At 41.7% G+C, this 17,617-nt stretch overlaps 1 protein-coding gene across 5 annotated transcripts in view; it reads right to left on the bottom strand.

Moving 5' to 3' along the window:
• Nucleotides 1–17,617, bottom strand: part of LOC122563768 (interleukin-6 receptor subunit beta-like) — a 209,370-nt gene that overhangs the window by 7,357 nt on the left and 184,396 nt on the right. For all 5 annotated transcript variants that reach the window (XM_043717981.1, XM_043717983.1, XM_043717982.1 and 2 more), the window contains one exon: nucleotides 7,817–7,898. In XM_043717981.1, the coding sequence (XP_043573916.1) occupies nucleotides 7,817–7,898 (82 nt within the window). The remainder of the gene's footprint in view (nucleotides 1–7,816; nucleotides 7,899–17,617) is intronic.

Genomic DNA, 17,617 nt, shown 5'->3' with positions numbered 1-17,617 from the left:
TCCTAATCCAAACCTCCAACTCATCCTCAATGCCATACCTCCGTATTTTTTGCAGTAGTCTACCATGGGGTACCTTATCAAACGCCTTACTAAAATCCATATATACCACATCTACCGCTTTCCCCTCATCAACCTCCTTCGTCACCTTTTCAAAGAATTCAATAAGGTTTGTGAGGCACGACCTGCCCTTCACAAAACCATGCTGACTATCCTTGATCACATTATTCCTATCCAGATGTTCATAAATCCTATCCCTTACAATTCTCTCTTAGACTTTGCCCACAACAGAAGTGAGACTCACCGGTCTATAGTTACTAGGGTTATCCCTACTCCCCTTCTTGAACAAGGGAACCACATTTGCTAGCCTCCAATCTTCTGGCACTACTCCTGTAGACAACGAGGACATAAAAATCAAGGCCAATGGTTCTGCAATCTCCTCCCTTGCTTCCCAGAGAATCCTAGGATAAATGCCATCAGGCCCAGGGGGACTTATCTATTTTCACCCTTTCCAGAATTTCCAACACCTCTTCTCTACATATCTCAAAGCCATCCATTCTACTTAATTGTGACTCAGTATTCACATTGACAACAATGTCCTGTTCCTGATTGAATACTGACGAAAAGTACTCATTCAGTGTCTCCCCAATCTCTTCAGCCTCCACACGCAACTTCCCACTACCATCCTTGACTGGACCTATTCTTACCCTAGTCATTCTTTTAATCCTGAAATTGTGATGAAACGTCTGAAAACGAACCATCCAGCTCAGTGAGCAAACTTACATCCAGAACCTCAACCTGAGTTACAAATCTTCTCAAAACTCGCTAAGGCCTTGATCAATTCAGTCAATGGGCTGAAGAGTGACAGATGGAGTTTACTTTGACTAAATGTGATGTATTGCATTTTGGTAAAACAAACAATAGGAGTTGAGTCTTGAGCTGTGTTGTAGAACAAAGAGAAGTAGGGGTTCGATACATAATTGATTGAAGTTTGCATCATGTATAGAGACCTTTGAGTATGGGAGTTGGGACATTATGTTAAGGTTGTGCAGGATGTTGGTGAGGCCTCTTTTAGAGTACTGTGTCAAGTTCTGATCACCCTGTTACACAAAGGATATTATTAAGCTGGAGAGGGTTCAGATGAGATTTATCACAAATTTGCCAGGAATGGAGGTTTTGAGTTATAAAGAGAGGCTGGATAGACTGGGACTTTTTTTCACTGGAGCATAGGAGATTGAGTGATGACCTTATAGAGGTTTATAAAATCATGAGGGATATAGATAAGATGGTACCTTTTCCCAAGGTTGGGGGATTTCAAGGCTAGGAAGCATATTTAAGGTGAGAAGAGAAAGATTTTAAAAAGTTACGACAGGCATTTTGTTTACACAGAATGGTTCATAGGTAGAATGAACGTCCAGAGGAAATGGTGAGTGCAGGTACAATTACAATGTTTAAACAACATTTAGATAAATACATGAAGAAGAATTGTTTGGAGGGATATTGGCCAAGCACAGGCAGTGGAACTAGTTTAGTTTGGGATTATGGTCGGCATGGACTGGTTGGACCGAAAGGTCTGTTTCCAGCCAAATCCAGAATCCAATACAACTCTGCAGCTGGGCTTTGTTTTTGGTCTTATAATAGAATATTTTATTTGAAGAAGATCCAAACTGGAAATTATATACATAAAAGTTTCAAAACGTCAAAGGTTTACAGAAAACATGCAGGCCATGGATCCATGTGTCCAGTGTAAAAAAAAGTACCAGTCTAATCTAACTTTCTCCATGTGGTCAATTGTTCTGTTGGCATACACGTACATGTGACGAGAGTTTCTGGCTCTAATGTCAATTAAGGACATTCTGAGGGCAGCAGCCTTCCTGCCCCCAGAAGTATATGTAGTACTGCAATTCTGTCCAATCAAGAGACTTGTACAGTTGTAGTGTAACAACTCTGCTCTTACATTTTATGTCACGGTGAAATAAAAATAACTATCCCGTAACTGTACATTTCCTTGAGTTCTTTCTTCTTTCCAAATGCATTACCTTACTTTTCTCAGGACTGATTTTGTTTTTCTAATATTCTGCTTGTCAACTTCTATAATCATGGTATGACATTTAAGTTTAACTTAGCAATGAAAAGCAAGAAAAAAGAGACAAAAACAGATTCTAAAGTCAGCTTGCTCCTGAATCACTTTTTACTGAACTCAAAGGCTTAGATTTTTGCTCTGACTTTCTCCATCTTAGTGAAAAGTACAGAAACTTCCAAAATCTTCCTGCCCCAACAGGGTAATTCCCAATTTCACAGGGTGGAACTTTACTGAGGTGGAACTTTGGTTTCCATCGAGTGAAGCCTGATAATACAATGCTTGATCTTTGTTGGTTCATTTCTATAGCTAGGGTATCTCTTTGGAGTGGCAAAATGTTCTTCGGATGTGTATGAGGGAGGAAACGTTGGTGCTAAAATTGTTAAAAGTAGACAGAAATGTATGCAAACAGTATATGTGGCTATTAATGTCATGCACATGTCAACAAACATGACAAAAATCATGTCAAAACTGACAATAGGACCTAAGGGGCCTATCAAAAGGACCTGTCATATGTGTTCAGAGGATGTATCAAAATCACATGTCAAAAGGAGCTGTTAAGCATTTAAAAGTCCTACTCATTTAAAAAAGTCCTGCTTCTTTAAAAAGAAATATCTTGTGTTTAAAAATTCTGCTATTTCACGTTGTTGACATTTACAATTACTGGTTTAACACTGATGTTTTTTACAACCATGCCTTACCACACAACAGAGTCTGTCATTCCAATTTGATTAACAACTACAAGCAGTTATAGACTGTTATGAATTTCAATATTTGCTATTTTAAGGAATTGTACACTTGAATGCATTCAAGGTTGCAACGTAACAACCTTATGTTGTTAAAAGGTTTTATTTACTGATGGGTTTGCAAATAGGCTTTTTTGAAAGAGAATGTTTTTACAAAGATGTCTGCAAAATGACATCTAGAAATGTATTTAATAATTTATCATATCTTGGTATGGATTCTATAATCTTCCCATTCAGGATAGCAGATGAGTTGGCAAGGTAGATGGAAAGTCAAAGGGTTGGGAGGGCTCATCAGTTGCCATTAGATTGGCATGGGGTATTGAAGGGCAATGGGGGTGAGTGAAGTGTATGAGGTAATGTGTGTATTTTAATTCATTATCTTCAAATTTTAGCCACATATCATAAGGCAACCTCTATACCTAGCAAGAAAACACAAATAAATACTGCAGATGTGAAAGATCTGAAATATAATAGAATAGCTGGAGAAACTCAACAGATCCAGCAGTATCTGTGGTGAGAGAAACAGAGTTAATGCTCTGAGTTCAATATCTAACCACAATTCTATCATTTGGAACTATATCAGATTTAAAAGATGGACCTACTGAGTTTCTCCAGCACTTTCTTTATTTTTAGTCCATGCCCAGCATCCTCCTTAGTTGTTCAAATTTACCTTTGATTTCTAATCCAACCCAATTTCCCCCATAATTAGACTGAAAATCCAACATTGAACTTGATTTTTAAAAATGGCTGATTCAGAGGAGAGAACTTTCCTTGCCTCCATCCCAAAGCGAAAATTCAGGCCCAAGTCCTCCAAGCCCTAGTAGCAAAACAAACCATGCTCCAATGAAAAAACATTCAAAAATCCAACTTGTCATAGTCACATAAACATTGAGTCTAAGATTTTCAGAGTTCATGCTGAATCTCTGCAGAACAATCCATTCAGGCCCCATTCTCGCATTCTGCAGAAAATTAATTACCCTCAAGAATTTGTTTTTGGATCAGGTGCTGGGGAATGAGGAGGACCAAATGAACTAAGTGTGGAAAATCACTTGGGTAATGGCAATCATCTTACCACGATGATTATATTTGCAATGGAGAAGAGTAATGAATAACCTGGGTGAGATTCTGAATGATTACCTAGCATCAGTGTTCACTAAGGAGAGGAACATGATGAATGTTGAGATTAGAGATAGAAAGTTGATTAGTCTGGATCACGTTGACATAAGTAGGGAAGATGTGTTGGGTAGGCTAGAGGTTATTAAGGTGGACAAATCCCCAGGACCAGATGGGATCTATCCCAGGTTGCTGAAATAGCTGGTGCCCTGACAAATATCTTTGTGGCATCCTTAAACACAGGTAAGTTTCCGGAGGACTGGAGGGTTGCTCATGTTGTCCCCCTGTACAAGAAGGGTAGTAGGGATATTCCGGGTTACTACAGACCAATGAGCCTGACGTCAGTGGTAGGAAAGTTGCTGGAGAAGGGACTGAGGGATAGGATCTATTTATATTTGGAAAACAATGGACTTATCAGAGATTGGCAACATGGTTTTGTGCGGGGGAAATTGTGCCTTACCAACTTAATAGAGTTCTTCGAGGAAGTGACCAAGTTGATAGATGAAGGAAGGGCTGTTGATGTCATATACATGGACTTTAGTAAGGCATTTGATAAGGTTCTCCATGGTAGACTCATGGAGAAAGTGAAGTCATTTGGTGTGCAGGGTGTTCTAGCGAGGTGGATAAAGAACTGGTTGAGCAACAGGAGACAGAGAGTAATAGTTGTAGGGAGTTTCTCGAAATGGAGAAAGGTGACCAGTGGTGTTCCACAGGGGTCAGTGTTGGGGCCACTGTTGTTTGTGATATACATAAATAATCTGGAAGAGGGCACTGTTGGTATGATCAGCAAGTTTACTCATGACACAAAGATTGGTGGAGTAGCAGAAAGCATAAGGGACTGTCAGAGAATACAGGAGGATATAGATAGACTGGACAGTTGGGCGGAAACGTGGCAGATCATTTTCAATCCAGACAAATGTGAGGTGATGCATTTAGGCAAGTCTAATTCTAGAGCGAATTATACAATGAACGGAAGAGCCTTGGGCAAGGTTGATGGGCAGAGAGATCTGGGAGTGCAGTCCATTGTACCCTGAAGGTTGCTGCATAGGTGGATAGAGTGGTCAAGAAGATATATAGTATGCTTGCCTTCATTGGGCGGGGTATTGAGTATAAGAGCTGGCAAGTCATGTTAAAATTGTACAAGACCTTGGTTTGGCCGCATTTAGAACTCTGTGTACAGTTCTGGTCGCCACATTACCAGAAGGATGTGGACACTTTGGAGAGGGTGCAGAGAAGGTTTACAAGGATGTTGCCTGGCATGGAAGGTGCTAGCTATGAAGAAAGGTTGAGTAGATTAGGTTTATTTTCATTAGAAAAAAGGAGATTGAGGGGGGACCTGATTGAGGCTTATAAAATCATGAAGGGTATAGACAGAATGGATAAAGACAAGCTTTTTCCCAGGGTGAAGGATTCAATAATGAGAGGTCACGCTTTCAAGGTGAGAAGTGGAACGTTTAAGGGGGATACACACAGCAAGTACTTCACACAGAGGGTGGTGGGCATTTGGAACGTGTTGCCAGCAGAGGTGGTAGAGGCAAGCACGGTAGATTCATTTAAGATGTGTCTGGATAAATGCATGAGTAGGTGGGGAGTAGAGGGATACAGATGCTTAGGAATTGACCGACAGATTTAAACTGTACATTTGGATTGGCTCAGGCTTGGAGGGCTGAAGGGCCTGTTCCTGGACTACAAATGTTCGTTGTTTGAAGTAAAATTTCTAAACTAGAAGAGGGCTAATTTCAATGAGATGAGAGGGGATCTAAAGTTTGCAATATGCAGTCTTCCAGCACCTCCCTCAATGCAGGGAGGACTGAAAGATAGTGGCCAGCACCCCTGCAATTTCTACCCTCATTTCCTTCAAAATCCTTTGATGCATCTTATCCAGTCGTGCTACCTTGTCACTTTTAAGTGACAACAATTTATTAAAGGTAGATAAAAATTGCACTTTCTATTCTGTAACTCTACCCAAATTGACACTGTCCTTGAGACGTCCTTGTTCTCCAACACTGCACATCTCCTTAACCAATTCTGCTACTTTTCCTTTATCTCCTTTTCTATCTTTCCTGAACAATTGATTCCCAGGAATATTTACATGCAATCCTGTTCTTCCTTGAAGCAGATCTACATCAGTGCCACAACATCATAATTGCACATTACAATTTGCATCTGTAAATGTTCCCACCCCCCCCTCCAAAAAACGTAGTTACTATACTTCATGCATTAACAGATATGAACATTAACTCTGCTTTTGATTCTCTTTCTTTCTCCCTTAGTCCAACATCACTTGTCAACTTATCATTCCTAAACTAGTGCCAACTGTATCCCTAAGTATTTTGCAAGCTCTGACAATTTCATTTAAAGCCCTGGCCATGGCAATAGCAAAGATCTCATTAGGACCTCACGCTCAGCTTTCTTCAGGTGCAACCCATCAGCTTGTAAAGATGTCATTCTTCCCAGAATCAGCCTCTGCATCCCAGGAATCTAAGGCCTTCCCTCATGTACTATCGTTCCAGCCATGCAATCATCTATCTTATCCAGCTTTTTCTGTAATCGCATGAGACACTGAAGATTACTATTTTGCTGTCTCAGAGTGCGGCGAGGAGCTGAATAGTTGGTCATACTCCTTTGAGATCTTAAGCTTTCCTCTCACTATGTCTGTATGACATCAGTATAGTCAGTGGTATGTAAGGCACTCCTCAGTATTAACCCTTTCAAAATGTTATACTGTTATCCAACAATACCAGAGTATTCTACTGCCCACTCTGACTATTTTCTATTTTGCAGGGGGCAGTGGAGACACCATCCCAGTCTATAGGCCTGTTGAATGTCCACTTAAGTATCTTATGGCACCAGTTCATCACAACGGTACGAACCTTTTCACTGTATTTTATATTGAATACAAATGACAATAAACTTCTAATTAAATTATCCCACTGTGCCTCTATGGGGGTGGTCCATGCTAAGTTGGTGGTCTAGCAAGTTTTACTGGATAACTTGCCAGTAAGTGACAAGTGTTGGGTGACTACCTGCTCGTCAAAGTCATTCACCCCAGTTATACCCGCAACTTTAACCTTCTCTCCACCTGAATTTTAAATGGCTATGTACCATGTCAAATTCTCTCAGAATCTTTTATGTTTCAATAACATCACCTCCTATTCTTCTAAATTCCAATAAGTATCAAATTTGTTTAATTTTCTGACCCCCTTCATACCTCTTGGAACAAATAGTAGTCTTCCTCCTCTCTGGTGCACTGCAGCATCCAAAGCACAGACTACAGCTCATTAGAAGTGAGGTGAAGCTTGTCAAAATACAGACGTTCATTGAAAATGTGGTCATTATGAATATGTCCATCATATAACGGCAACAAATCATCTGGTCTGTCATTTCCATTGTATGTTATTTTACTAATGAAGTTTTGGAGTTTAGAAGAATGTTTTTATTTACCATTTCAATGTAGGTACTGTAATAATCTTTCATTTATTACAGTTATGTTGAAGTTTTACTGCATTAATGTAACTTACCCCACAGCTCCAATTTAATTATTTAAATGTATTTGTTATATATCAAACAAATTCTTTTACAATGACCTCACTGAATTTCCACAATCACTGAAATTCCCTTGTACTTTGCTGAAACTTGCACTCACCTGAAACTGTTCCATGCAAATAATCTTTTTAAATTAATTTACATACTAGTGTACTTACCTCATGAACATTTTCAATTTTCCCATCTTTTAATTGCCAAGAGAGGAGGTGGTGGGGAGTAATTGAGATAAAATGGAGTAATGGAAAGGATGGGGTTGTCAGGAGGGAGCTGGACAATTATCTTCAGAATTTCAGTCACTCCATCATATTAGATACTCTGGCATGAATGTATTTACCTGGGCTTTCCTCCCTGGGGTCCAGTTAGCAAGGGTGCTGTTTGCAGGGTTTGGTATCTTGGGCCATAGTTGTCCAGTTAACCTATGATTAATATCAAATACATTCATGTAAATCTTTCAATCCAGCAACTACTACACAGTTATAAAATTAAATTACATTTCCTGTTTGAATACTGTAGTATAGATTGAAATAAATTTTGAAGTTGGGGTCATTCAAAATGGTAGGTCACATGATGACACCTTCAGAAATAAAAGTTGCCATAAGATTCCAGCATTAAGAACCAGGAAAAGTTAACTTGGATCTGAGTCTGGAGATGACTTAGACTTTCTTTTCCCTATGATAGAGTTTATTGAATAAACTACCACATAGCTCATATCACTCCTTGGTACCATTCCTTCAAAAAAAAAATTCAACTTGTTTGGAGACATTCCGACATACCTCCAGGGAAGGTGGAACTTTAACCCAGCACAGCCCATACTTCCACTGTGACACAAGATCCTTTACACAGCCATTGGATTAAATTTCTTTTCAAATACAAACACCCTGTATCTATAGTTTCCAATAGCACCAATGTTTATACAGAAAGGCATATTAAACTATCTTTGTTATTTTCTAGCCTTCCCAATCCAATGAACAGCATTTATCATCCTCTCCCACTAAGGAAACTATAGAACATAGAACATTACAGCGCATTACAGATCCTTCGTTCCTCCATGTTGCACTGACCTGTAGAACCAATCAGAAGCCCATCTAACCTACACTATTCCATTCTCATCCGTATGTCTATCCAATGACCATTTAAATGCCCTTAAAGTTGGTGAGTTTACTGCTGTTGCAGGCAGTGCAGCTTGATGTACTCTTGGGGTTTTTTAGGAACGTAGAGTTGAGGTTAAAATCAGACCAGCCATTGAACAATGGAACAGGCTCAAAGAGTCACATGGCCTACTCTTGTTCCTTGTTTGTATGTTCATTAACTACTCAAACATCCAACTGGAGACGGGAAAACAAAGCATTACTGAAAAACCAAAGTGCACAATTTGGTTTAACTTTTCAATCAAACGTCTCAACTGCACTGTTTTTCCAAACTGATCCAAAGTCACTTCTGATTTATTCTGCTTACTAGACCATAAGATGTACAATCAGAAGTAGGTCATTTATCCCAATGAATTTGTTCCACAATTCAACGAAATTATGGCAGATCTGATCTCCCATCCTCAAATCCACTTTTCTGCTTCTTACCCAAACTGTGATTTTCCCCCTCTCAATTAATCTGCTTACAACCCTCTGTAGAATCATACTCACCACTTGCCTACCAATCTACTCTTGTGCCATTCACAAACTTAGCTAGAGTACATTCACTGATTTAAGTCATTAATATCTATCATAAATAATTGTGGCCCCAGCACTGAAGCCTGTGACAAATGATTAACTACAGATTCTCTAAAGGCTCCCCTTAATCTATCTTGCTTGCTCTCGTCGTGATTGAAATGAGGTCAGCCATGTGGACAGCTTCTCTGATTGGGGCTATTAATCTGGTCCAATCAGGGACCCCTGGCTGATAGATATAAACAGGAGTGAAGAGAAAAAAAATAAACAAACAGGAGTGTGGGCCGACTGCCTGCCCCTCTTCCGCGGTTACGTTAGAGCCCGGGTGTCCTTGGAGAAGGAGCACGCGGTGTCCACCAACACCCTGGAGTTGTTCAGGGAGAGGTGGGCGCCGCAGGGAGTGGAATGCATCATTTCTCCCTCCAATTCTATTTTGATTTAGTCCCTACCCTCCCCTTCACTGTTTTGATCACACAGCACTGCCCTCTGATGTGAAGGGCAGTGTTTGTCACTGGCCACCCGGGTGTTTTCCTATCTTCCTGGTGGTGGAAATTGAATAAAGATTGGTGCACTTTGTGTCTTTCACTGTGAAAAAAAATAAAAAAAAATAAACAGGAGTGTGACCCGGGTGTTTTCCGATCTTCCTGGTGGTGGAAATTGAATAAAGATTCGTGCACTTTGTGTCTTTCACTGTGTCTCACACCTATACACACACACCATGGGTGCTGGGGATAAAATAAGCACTACCACACTTAGGTGGTAGTGTGGGGGTTAATTTTAAAAAAAAGAAAAAAAAAATTAAAAAAAAATTAACCAGGAGAAGTGCAGGTGGTGGATTAGTGGTGCTGGAAGAGCACAGCAGTTCAGGCAGCAAAAGAAAAAAAATAAACAGGAGTGTGGGGCCTGTTTCCACTGCTGCTGTCTGGAGCCTGCTACCACTGCTGCTGCTGCTGCCGCCTCGAAAAAAAAATAAACAGGAGCATCCCCTGAGCTGCCTCTGAAGCTTTAGTTTTGTCCCCTTCAGGGATGTAAAACGGTGGACCCTCCCGTCAACTACTGCTGCACACCGTCCACCTCATCTCCCTCATCCACCGCCTAGACATGCCTTGGTGTGCCCATTTACCACCAGACAGGGGAGCGATCCCCAGTAGAGGGCTCTCTACGTGGGAGTCCTCTCCCTTACTCTCAGGAATTTGGTGTGGAGGGTGCTGCACACAGCAGATTGCGATGGTTCAAGGACTCCCAGCCCAACTGCTTGTTCTGTGGTGCTGTAGAGTCCATGGACCATGTAAATATTGAGCGTGGGTGTTTGCACTCCCTTTTTGATTTTCTTAAAAATCTTCTCTGTTTTTGGTTGCACTTCAGTCCCATGCTCCTGATCTTTGGACACCAGGTACGGAGGGGGTAGGGCAGCCGCAGTCAGTACTCAGGGAGGCTGGGAGCTGGACGGCCGATGGCCGGTCCGTAGGAATGCTGGCCATGAGAAAGGGTCAGTCAGTACGTCGGGCAGCTGGGAGCTGGAACGCCGACAGCCCAACTGTAGGAAAACACGGCAGGGTGTGGTTCAGTTGGTCCATGGGGTGACCGGGAGCTGTTAGCCGACTGTGCCAGAGGAAGGCGGGCTAGGGAGGATCAGTCAGTACGCAGGATGGCCAGAGACTAGAAGGCCAGCTCTTAGGAATGTGACCCACAGTAGTCCAGTCAGTACATGGAGTGACTGGAAGCTGAGTGGTCGATGACCAGCCTGGAGGAATGTGGCCTTGGGGAGGGTCAGTCAGTATGCAGAGTGGCCAGAGACTGGAAGGCCAATGACTGTCCTGCAGGAAGGCTAGCCAAGGACAGTTAGACAGCATGTGGTGCGGATTGGTGTCAGGTTTTTTTAAGCTATATTGGGTCTGTGTTCTATGTACAGTTTCTAATTTGATTACACTGTCTTGTCTTTGTTTGTTACTGTTATCTTTGACTGAAAGTGCCTCATCTCCCTGAAAACTGGTTGAATGGTGGGGTTTGGAGTTTGGCTTTGCTGCCCTTTCCCCTGTATATAGCGAAGTTTTTTTGTGAACTGCTGCGTTGTTTGTCAACTTTTTTTTATTAACATGTACAAAATACAATGTCAGAAATTCTGTCCATTCCCAACACTAAGTCACCTTTTATTTACGCATAGACAGTCCTTGATACTGATCCAGTTTCCTCAGAGTGAACAAACCCTCTGACACTTCTGCTTATCTATCAGTCAGGACCCCCTGATTGGGGCTGGTAATCTGGAATAATTAGCAAACTCCTATTCTGAGATCCACTTGGCTGACTACATTACAATCACGACAGTTACTACCACAAAATTCAAATTTGTTCAGCATGATTTCCCCTTTTGAGGACTCATGCTGATTCTGCTTCATGATATTATGTTTCTCAATGGTCTTCTATTACATCCTTTATAATAGACTTGAACATTTTATCAATATCAGATATCAAGCTAACTGGCCAATGGTTACTTGTATTTTTTTGCCTTCTCTTTTTGAATTGGCAGTTTTCCAATTGTGGCCAAATAGCCTAGGGCCTGAATGGCTCGGCCCAAAACTAGAATTGGCAACCTTTGTACAGCCAGGCCTGATGGGACTTAAGATAGGTGAAACACAATGCTTCCACAAGACAAAGATAAGAACAAAAACAGTTGTAAAAACTCAGCAGGTCTGGCAGCAACTGTGGAGAAAAATCAAAGTTTATGTTTTGAGTCTAGTGACTCTTCTTCAGAACTCAAAACAAGGACAAACCCAGAATTGTTGTGGAATGTGAGGCTGGTTTGTGCATTCATGTATGGTGAGGAGATTCACTAGTGTCCCAGACTCCCATTTATGACCATGTATGGAGAGGGGAGTGTGCCCTTGACACATCAGTAAGGGTATCCCCAGTGTTTACCCCATGACAAAGGGGATCCCATTGGATGCCGTGACCTTGGAAGATCAATTGGCTAAGGGCAAGAGAAGATTCTGGAAGAATGCGGCAGGGAGGGTAAAGAAGGGTCACCCGGTGGCCATTCTCTCAGTGAAGACTCTACCTGGCCTATAATGTCATTCTACTCCCTGGAGAGGGAGATAACCAAGTGCAAGATCAATCTCTGCTGAATGCATCAGTGCCAACTACACAGCCTGGCCAAGTTCAACTGCATGGGTGGAACCTGATTTTAGTCTGATAGCTGGTAAGGCTTAGAAAAAGGTTGTGATAAAGACTTTACATTGCGATTGGTAGAATCATTAATGTAAGAATCAGGAGCTTTATCACAGAGCAGGGTTTTAGATAATATTTGGCCATACAGCCCCTTTTATATCTTCAGTGTAATTTGTCTATAAAATTGTGTTGAATTGCAATTTCACTCAGACTGTTTTGTTCATCTCAAGTATAAAACCCGGGTAAGATGAGGTTATGCAGAAACTTGGTCGAAATGACCAAAGCTGGACAACACAATCATCTGTGACTTTTCCAGAATTTAACCTATTTGGAAGATTACTGCCAGTGCACCTATTATCTTTGTGATGTACTAAAACGTAACCCATCAAGTCCAGGGAACGTAACAAACTTTGTGGGCGGCACGGTGGCACAGTGGTTAGCACTGCTGCCTCACAGCGCCAGAGACCCGGGTTCAATTCCCGACTCAGGCGACTGACTGTGTGGAGTCTGCACGTTCTCCCCGTGTCTGCGTGGGTTTCCTCCGGGTGCTCCAGTTTCCTCCCACAGTCCAAAGATGTGCAGGTCAGGTGAATTGGCCGTACTAAATTGCCCGTAGTGTTAGGTAAGGGGTAAATGTAGGGGTATGGGTGGGTTGTGCTTCGGCGGGTCGGTGTGGACTTGTTGGGCCGTAGGGCCAATTTCCATACTGTAATCTAATCTAATCTAACTTTAGTCCCCAAGGACATTCTTTTCTCTAGTGATAGTTACAGCATTTGTTTCCTTTCCTCCTTTTTTTCCCTGGATACTACAATATTTCAGGAATTCTACTAGTCTCTGTTATGAAGACTGATAGAAAGTATTTATTCAATTCGTCTGCCATTTACTGGTTCCTAATTAATTCCCCAGCCACATTCTCTATAGGGGCCTGTGTTTATATTGACTGCTCTGATCCTTTCAACATAGAACATGACAGCGCAGTACAGGCCCTTCGGTCCTCGATGTTGAGCTGTCCTTAAAGTTGGCGAGTCTACTATTGTTGCAGGCAGAGTGTTCCACGCCCCTACTACTGTCTGAGTAAAGAAACTACCTCTGACAGCTATCCTATAACTCTCACCCCTCAATTTAAAGTTACGTTCCCTCGTATTAGCCATCGCCAACAGAGGAAAAAGGCTCTCACTGTCCAACCTATCTAATCCTCTGGTCACCTCTCAACTTTCTCCTCTCTAACTAAAACAGCCTCAAGTGCCTTAGCCTTTCCTCATAAGACCTTCCCTCCATACCAGGCAACATCCTAGTAAATCTCCTTTGAACCCTTTCCAAAGCTTCCATTCCTTCCTATAATGCAGTGACCAGAACAGTACACAATACTCCAAACGTGGCTACACCAGACTTTTATACAGCGGCAGCATGATCTCATGATTCTGAAACTCAGTTATCTACCAATAAAAGCTAAGACACCATATGCCTTCTTAACAACCCAGGTGAAAGTGAGGACTGCAGATGCTGGAGATTAGAGTCAAGATTAGAGTAGTACTGGAAAAGCACAGCAGGTCAGGCAGCATCCAAGGAGCAGGAAAAGTGATGTTTGGGGCATCCTGATGAAGGCCTCCTGCCCGAAACATCGATTTTCCTGCTCCTCGGATGCGGCCTGACCTGCTGTGCTTTTCCAGCACCATTCTAATCTTGACTTCTTAACAACCCAGTCAACCTCGTTCGCAACTTTCAAGGATTTCTCTGCTCATCTATACTACCAAGAATCTTATCATTAGCCCAGTACTTTGCATTTCTGCTACTCCTTCCAAAGTGAATCCCCTCACATTTTTCCGCATTAAACTCCATTTGCCACCTCTCAACCCAGCTCTGCAGTTTATCTGTGTCTGTTTGTAAACTACAACATCCTTCATCACTACCCACAACTCCACTGACCTTATGTCAACCGCCAATTTACTAACCTATCCTTCTATTCCCTCTTCCAGATCATTTATATAAATGACAAACAACAGTGGACCTAACAGATCCTTGCGGTACACCACTAGTAACTGAACTCCAGGATGAATATTTCCCATCAACCACCACTTTCTGTCTTCTTTCAGCTAGCCAATTTCTGATCCAAACTGCTAAACCACCCTCCATCCCACGCCTCTCTATTTTGTGCAATAGCCTCCTGTGGATAACCTTATCAAACGCCTTACCGAAATCCATATACACAACATCAACCACTTTATCCTCATCTACCTGTTTGGCCACTTTCTCAAAGAATTCAGTAAGGTTTGTGAGGCACAACCTACCCTTCCCTAAACTGTGTTGACTATCCTTAATTAGTTTATGCCTCTCTGGATGATTATAAATCCTATCTGTTATAACCCTTTACAACACTTTACCCACAACTGAAGGAAGGTTCACAGGTCTATAATTTCCAGGGTTTTCTCTACTCCCCTTCTTAAACAAGGGAACAACATTTGTTATCCTCTAATCTTCTGGCACTATTCCTGTAGATGATGATGGCGTAAAGATCAAAGCCAAAGGCTTGGCAATCTCCTCCCTGGATTCCTAGAGAATCCCAGGATAAATTCCATCTAGCCCAGGGGACTCATCTATTTTTACACTTTCCAGAATTGCTATCACCTCCTCCTTATGCACCTTAATCCCATCTAGTGTAGTAGCCAGTATCTCAGTACTCTCCTCGACCTCATTGTCTTTTACTTGTGTGAATCCTGACAAAAATTATTCATTTAGTGCTTCTTTTATCTCCTCTGACTCCATGTAAAACGTCCCACTACTATCCTTGATTGGTCCTAATCTTACTCTAGCCATTCTTTTATTCCTGATATAGCTTTGGAAAGCCTTAAGCTTTTCTTTGATCCTATCCGCCAATGACTTCTCATGTCCCCTCCTGGCTCTTCTTAGCTCTCTCAGTCTTTCCTGGCTAACTTGTAACTCTCATACGCTCTAACTGAGCCTTCACGTCTCATCCTAACATAAGCCTTCTTCTTACTCTTCACAAGAGATTCAACTTCCTTGGTAAACCAAGGCTCCCTTGCTCGACAACTTCCTCCCTACCTGACCAGTACATACTTATCAAGGACACACAGTCGTTGTTCCTTGAATAAGGTCCACATTTCAACTGTGCCCATTCCCTGCAGTTTTCTTCCCCATCCTATGCGTCCAAAATCTTGCCTCATCACATCGTAATCACCTTTCCTCCAGCTATAAGTCCTGCCCTGTGATATATACCTATCCCTTTCTAAAGTTTACTAAAGTAAACATAATCGAATTGTGGTCACTATCACCAAAGTGCTCATCTGTTTCCAAATCTAACGCCTAGCCAGGTTCATTACCCAGTATCGAATCTAATGTGTCTCGCTTGGCCTGTCTACTTATTGTGTCATGAAACCCTCCTAAAACTGACCCATCTAAAGTACTTAAACTATAGCATTCCCAGTAAATATTTGGAAAGTTAAAGCCCCCATAACAACTACCCTGTCACTCTTGCTTTCAATAGCATATTTAAAGAAGCCCGTACAGTTCATTTTTATACTACTTGCTACCCAATTTATAGTTCCCTCTTTATTTTATTATCATTGTTTATTGGTTTTTAAAACTTTGCCAATTCTTTGTCTAATCTTGGTATTATTTTTTCAATTTGACAGTCCTTTACTTTTGTGTTTTATTCACTTCCTAGATTCCTCTTTACTCACTTTGATCCAACTTTACTGAGAGTTATGAACTATTTTATTGATCTGTTAACTATTAATCTGTTTTTACCCAAAGTTTAGACTTTCTTTAGGGTCTTTCAATCCAAGTGGATGGAATGCTGAATTTGTGTATTTTAAAGCCCCAGATGTACTCCCTCAGCACTGACCCTCCGGCAGTGCCCACTCCCTCAGCACTGACCCTCCGACGTTGCGGCACTCCCATAGCACTGACCATCTGACAGTGCCCACTCCCTCAGCAATGACCCGCTGTCAGTGCCCACTCCCTCAGCACTGACCCTCCACGCTGCCCACTCCTTAAATTCCTTTTTTTTTAAACATATCTGAGATCACTCAGAATTCATAGAACCTCCCGCAGAAACTTATCGAGGAATATCATAAAGATATCTGAGTTACTTTTCATGATAGCATGAGAGAATTGTCAGCAACCTACTTTCAGCAAGATGGGCCTATTGAGAAATACCAAAGTCACGTTGCATAGGGCAGCACGGTAGCTCATTGGTTAGTACTGCTGCCTCACAGCACCGGGGTCCCAGGTTCAATTCCAGCCTCAGGCGACTGTGTGTGGAGTTTGCACGTTCTCCCCGTGTCTGCATGGGTTTCCTCTCACAGTCCAAAGATGTGCAAATTAGGTGAATTGACCATAGTGCTAGGTGCATTAGTCAGAGGGAAATGGGTTTGGGTGGGTTACTCTTCAGAGGGTTGGTGTGGACTGGTTGGGCTGAAGGGCCTGTTTCTGCATTGTAGGGAATGTAATCTAATATAACACATATAATTTCCTTTCTATCCAATCTGCTTCTGCAGCTTATTCCAATAATGTTTTTAATAGAAACTTTTCATACTGAAAAATGTAGCTTTTATATCAATTGGCCTAAATTTCAAAACTTCGGTTGCTAAAGAGCTAATAAAACTTTAAAGATCACTTTTAATGCAGTCTGGGGAATCCACTCTTAGCGTTTGATCACCAAGTTTCCATTTCATGCTTCAAATTTGGCTTTAATCTCTGTGCTGCATCAGGGAGCACATCCTTAGTGACTGTCATCCATGGGATAAGGCTGACTCTCCACTATCTGACACCTTAAACTTAGTATGTACCAAATCCTTTCTTCCGCAACTACCCTCTTCGTAGGGTATGTGGAACAATCCATCTTCCGCAACTACACTGGCCCCACCCCCCATCTTTTCCTTCGCTACATTGGGGATAAGGCTGACTCTCCACTATCTGACACCTTAAACTTAGTATGTGCCAAATCCTTTCTCACAATTTAACTTTTTTGAACTTCTTGATCATTTGGGTTTTATTTCTTTCAATACTGCCAATCTTTTCTAGGGTGCTTGTTTTATTTTGTGAAATTGCAATCTCTATTCTTTTTCATATTGCATTCTGGATAATTACACAATCTCTCCATTATCTGACCAGAATTCCTTTCCCAGAATTGCAATCTTTTACTTGGGTCATTATCACTTCAATGACCACTATCGGAACTTGAATTATGTTTGGCCTCCCAAATGGGCGGCACAGCGGCTCAGTGGTTAGCACTGCTGCACTTACAGTGCCAAGGACCTGGGTTCGATTCCACCTTTGGGTGACTGTCT

The sequence above is a fragment of the Chiloscyllium plagiosum genome, chromosome 27 (genome assembly GCF_004010195.1).
Source record: "Chiloscyllium plagiosum isolate BGI_BamShark_2017 chromosome 27, ASM401019v2, whole genome shotgun sequence".
NCBI lineage: Eukaryota > Metazoa > Chordata > Chondrichthyes > Orectolobiformes > Hemiscylliidae > Chiloscyllium > Chiloscyllium plagiosum.
Note: the sequence above shows the minus strand (reverse complement) of the source record. Positions and strands in the feature narration are given on the sequence as shown.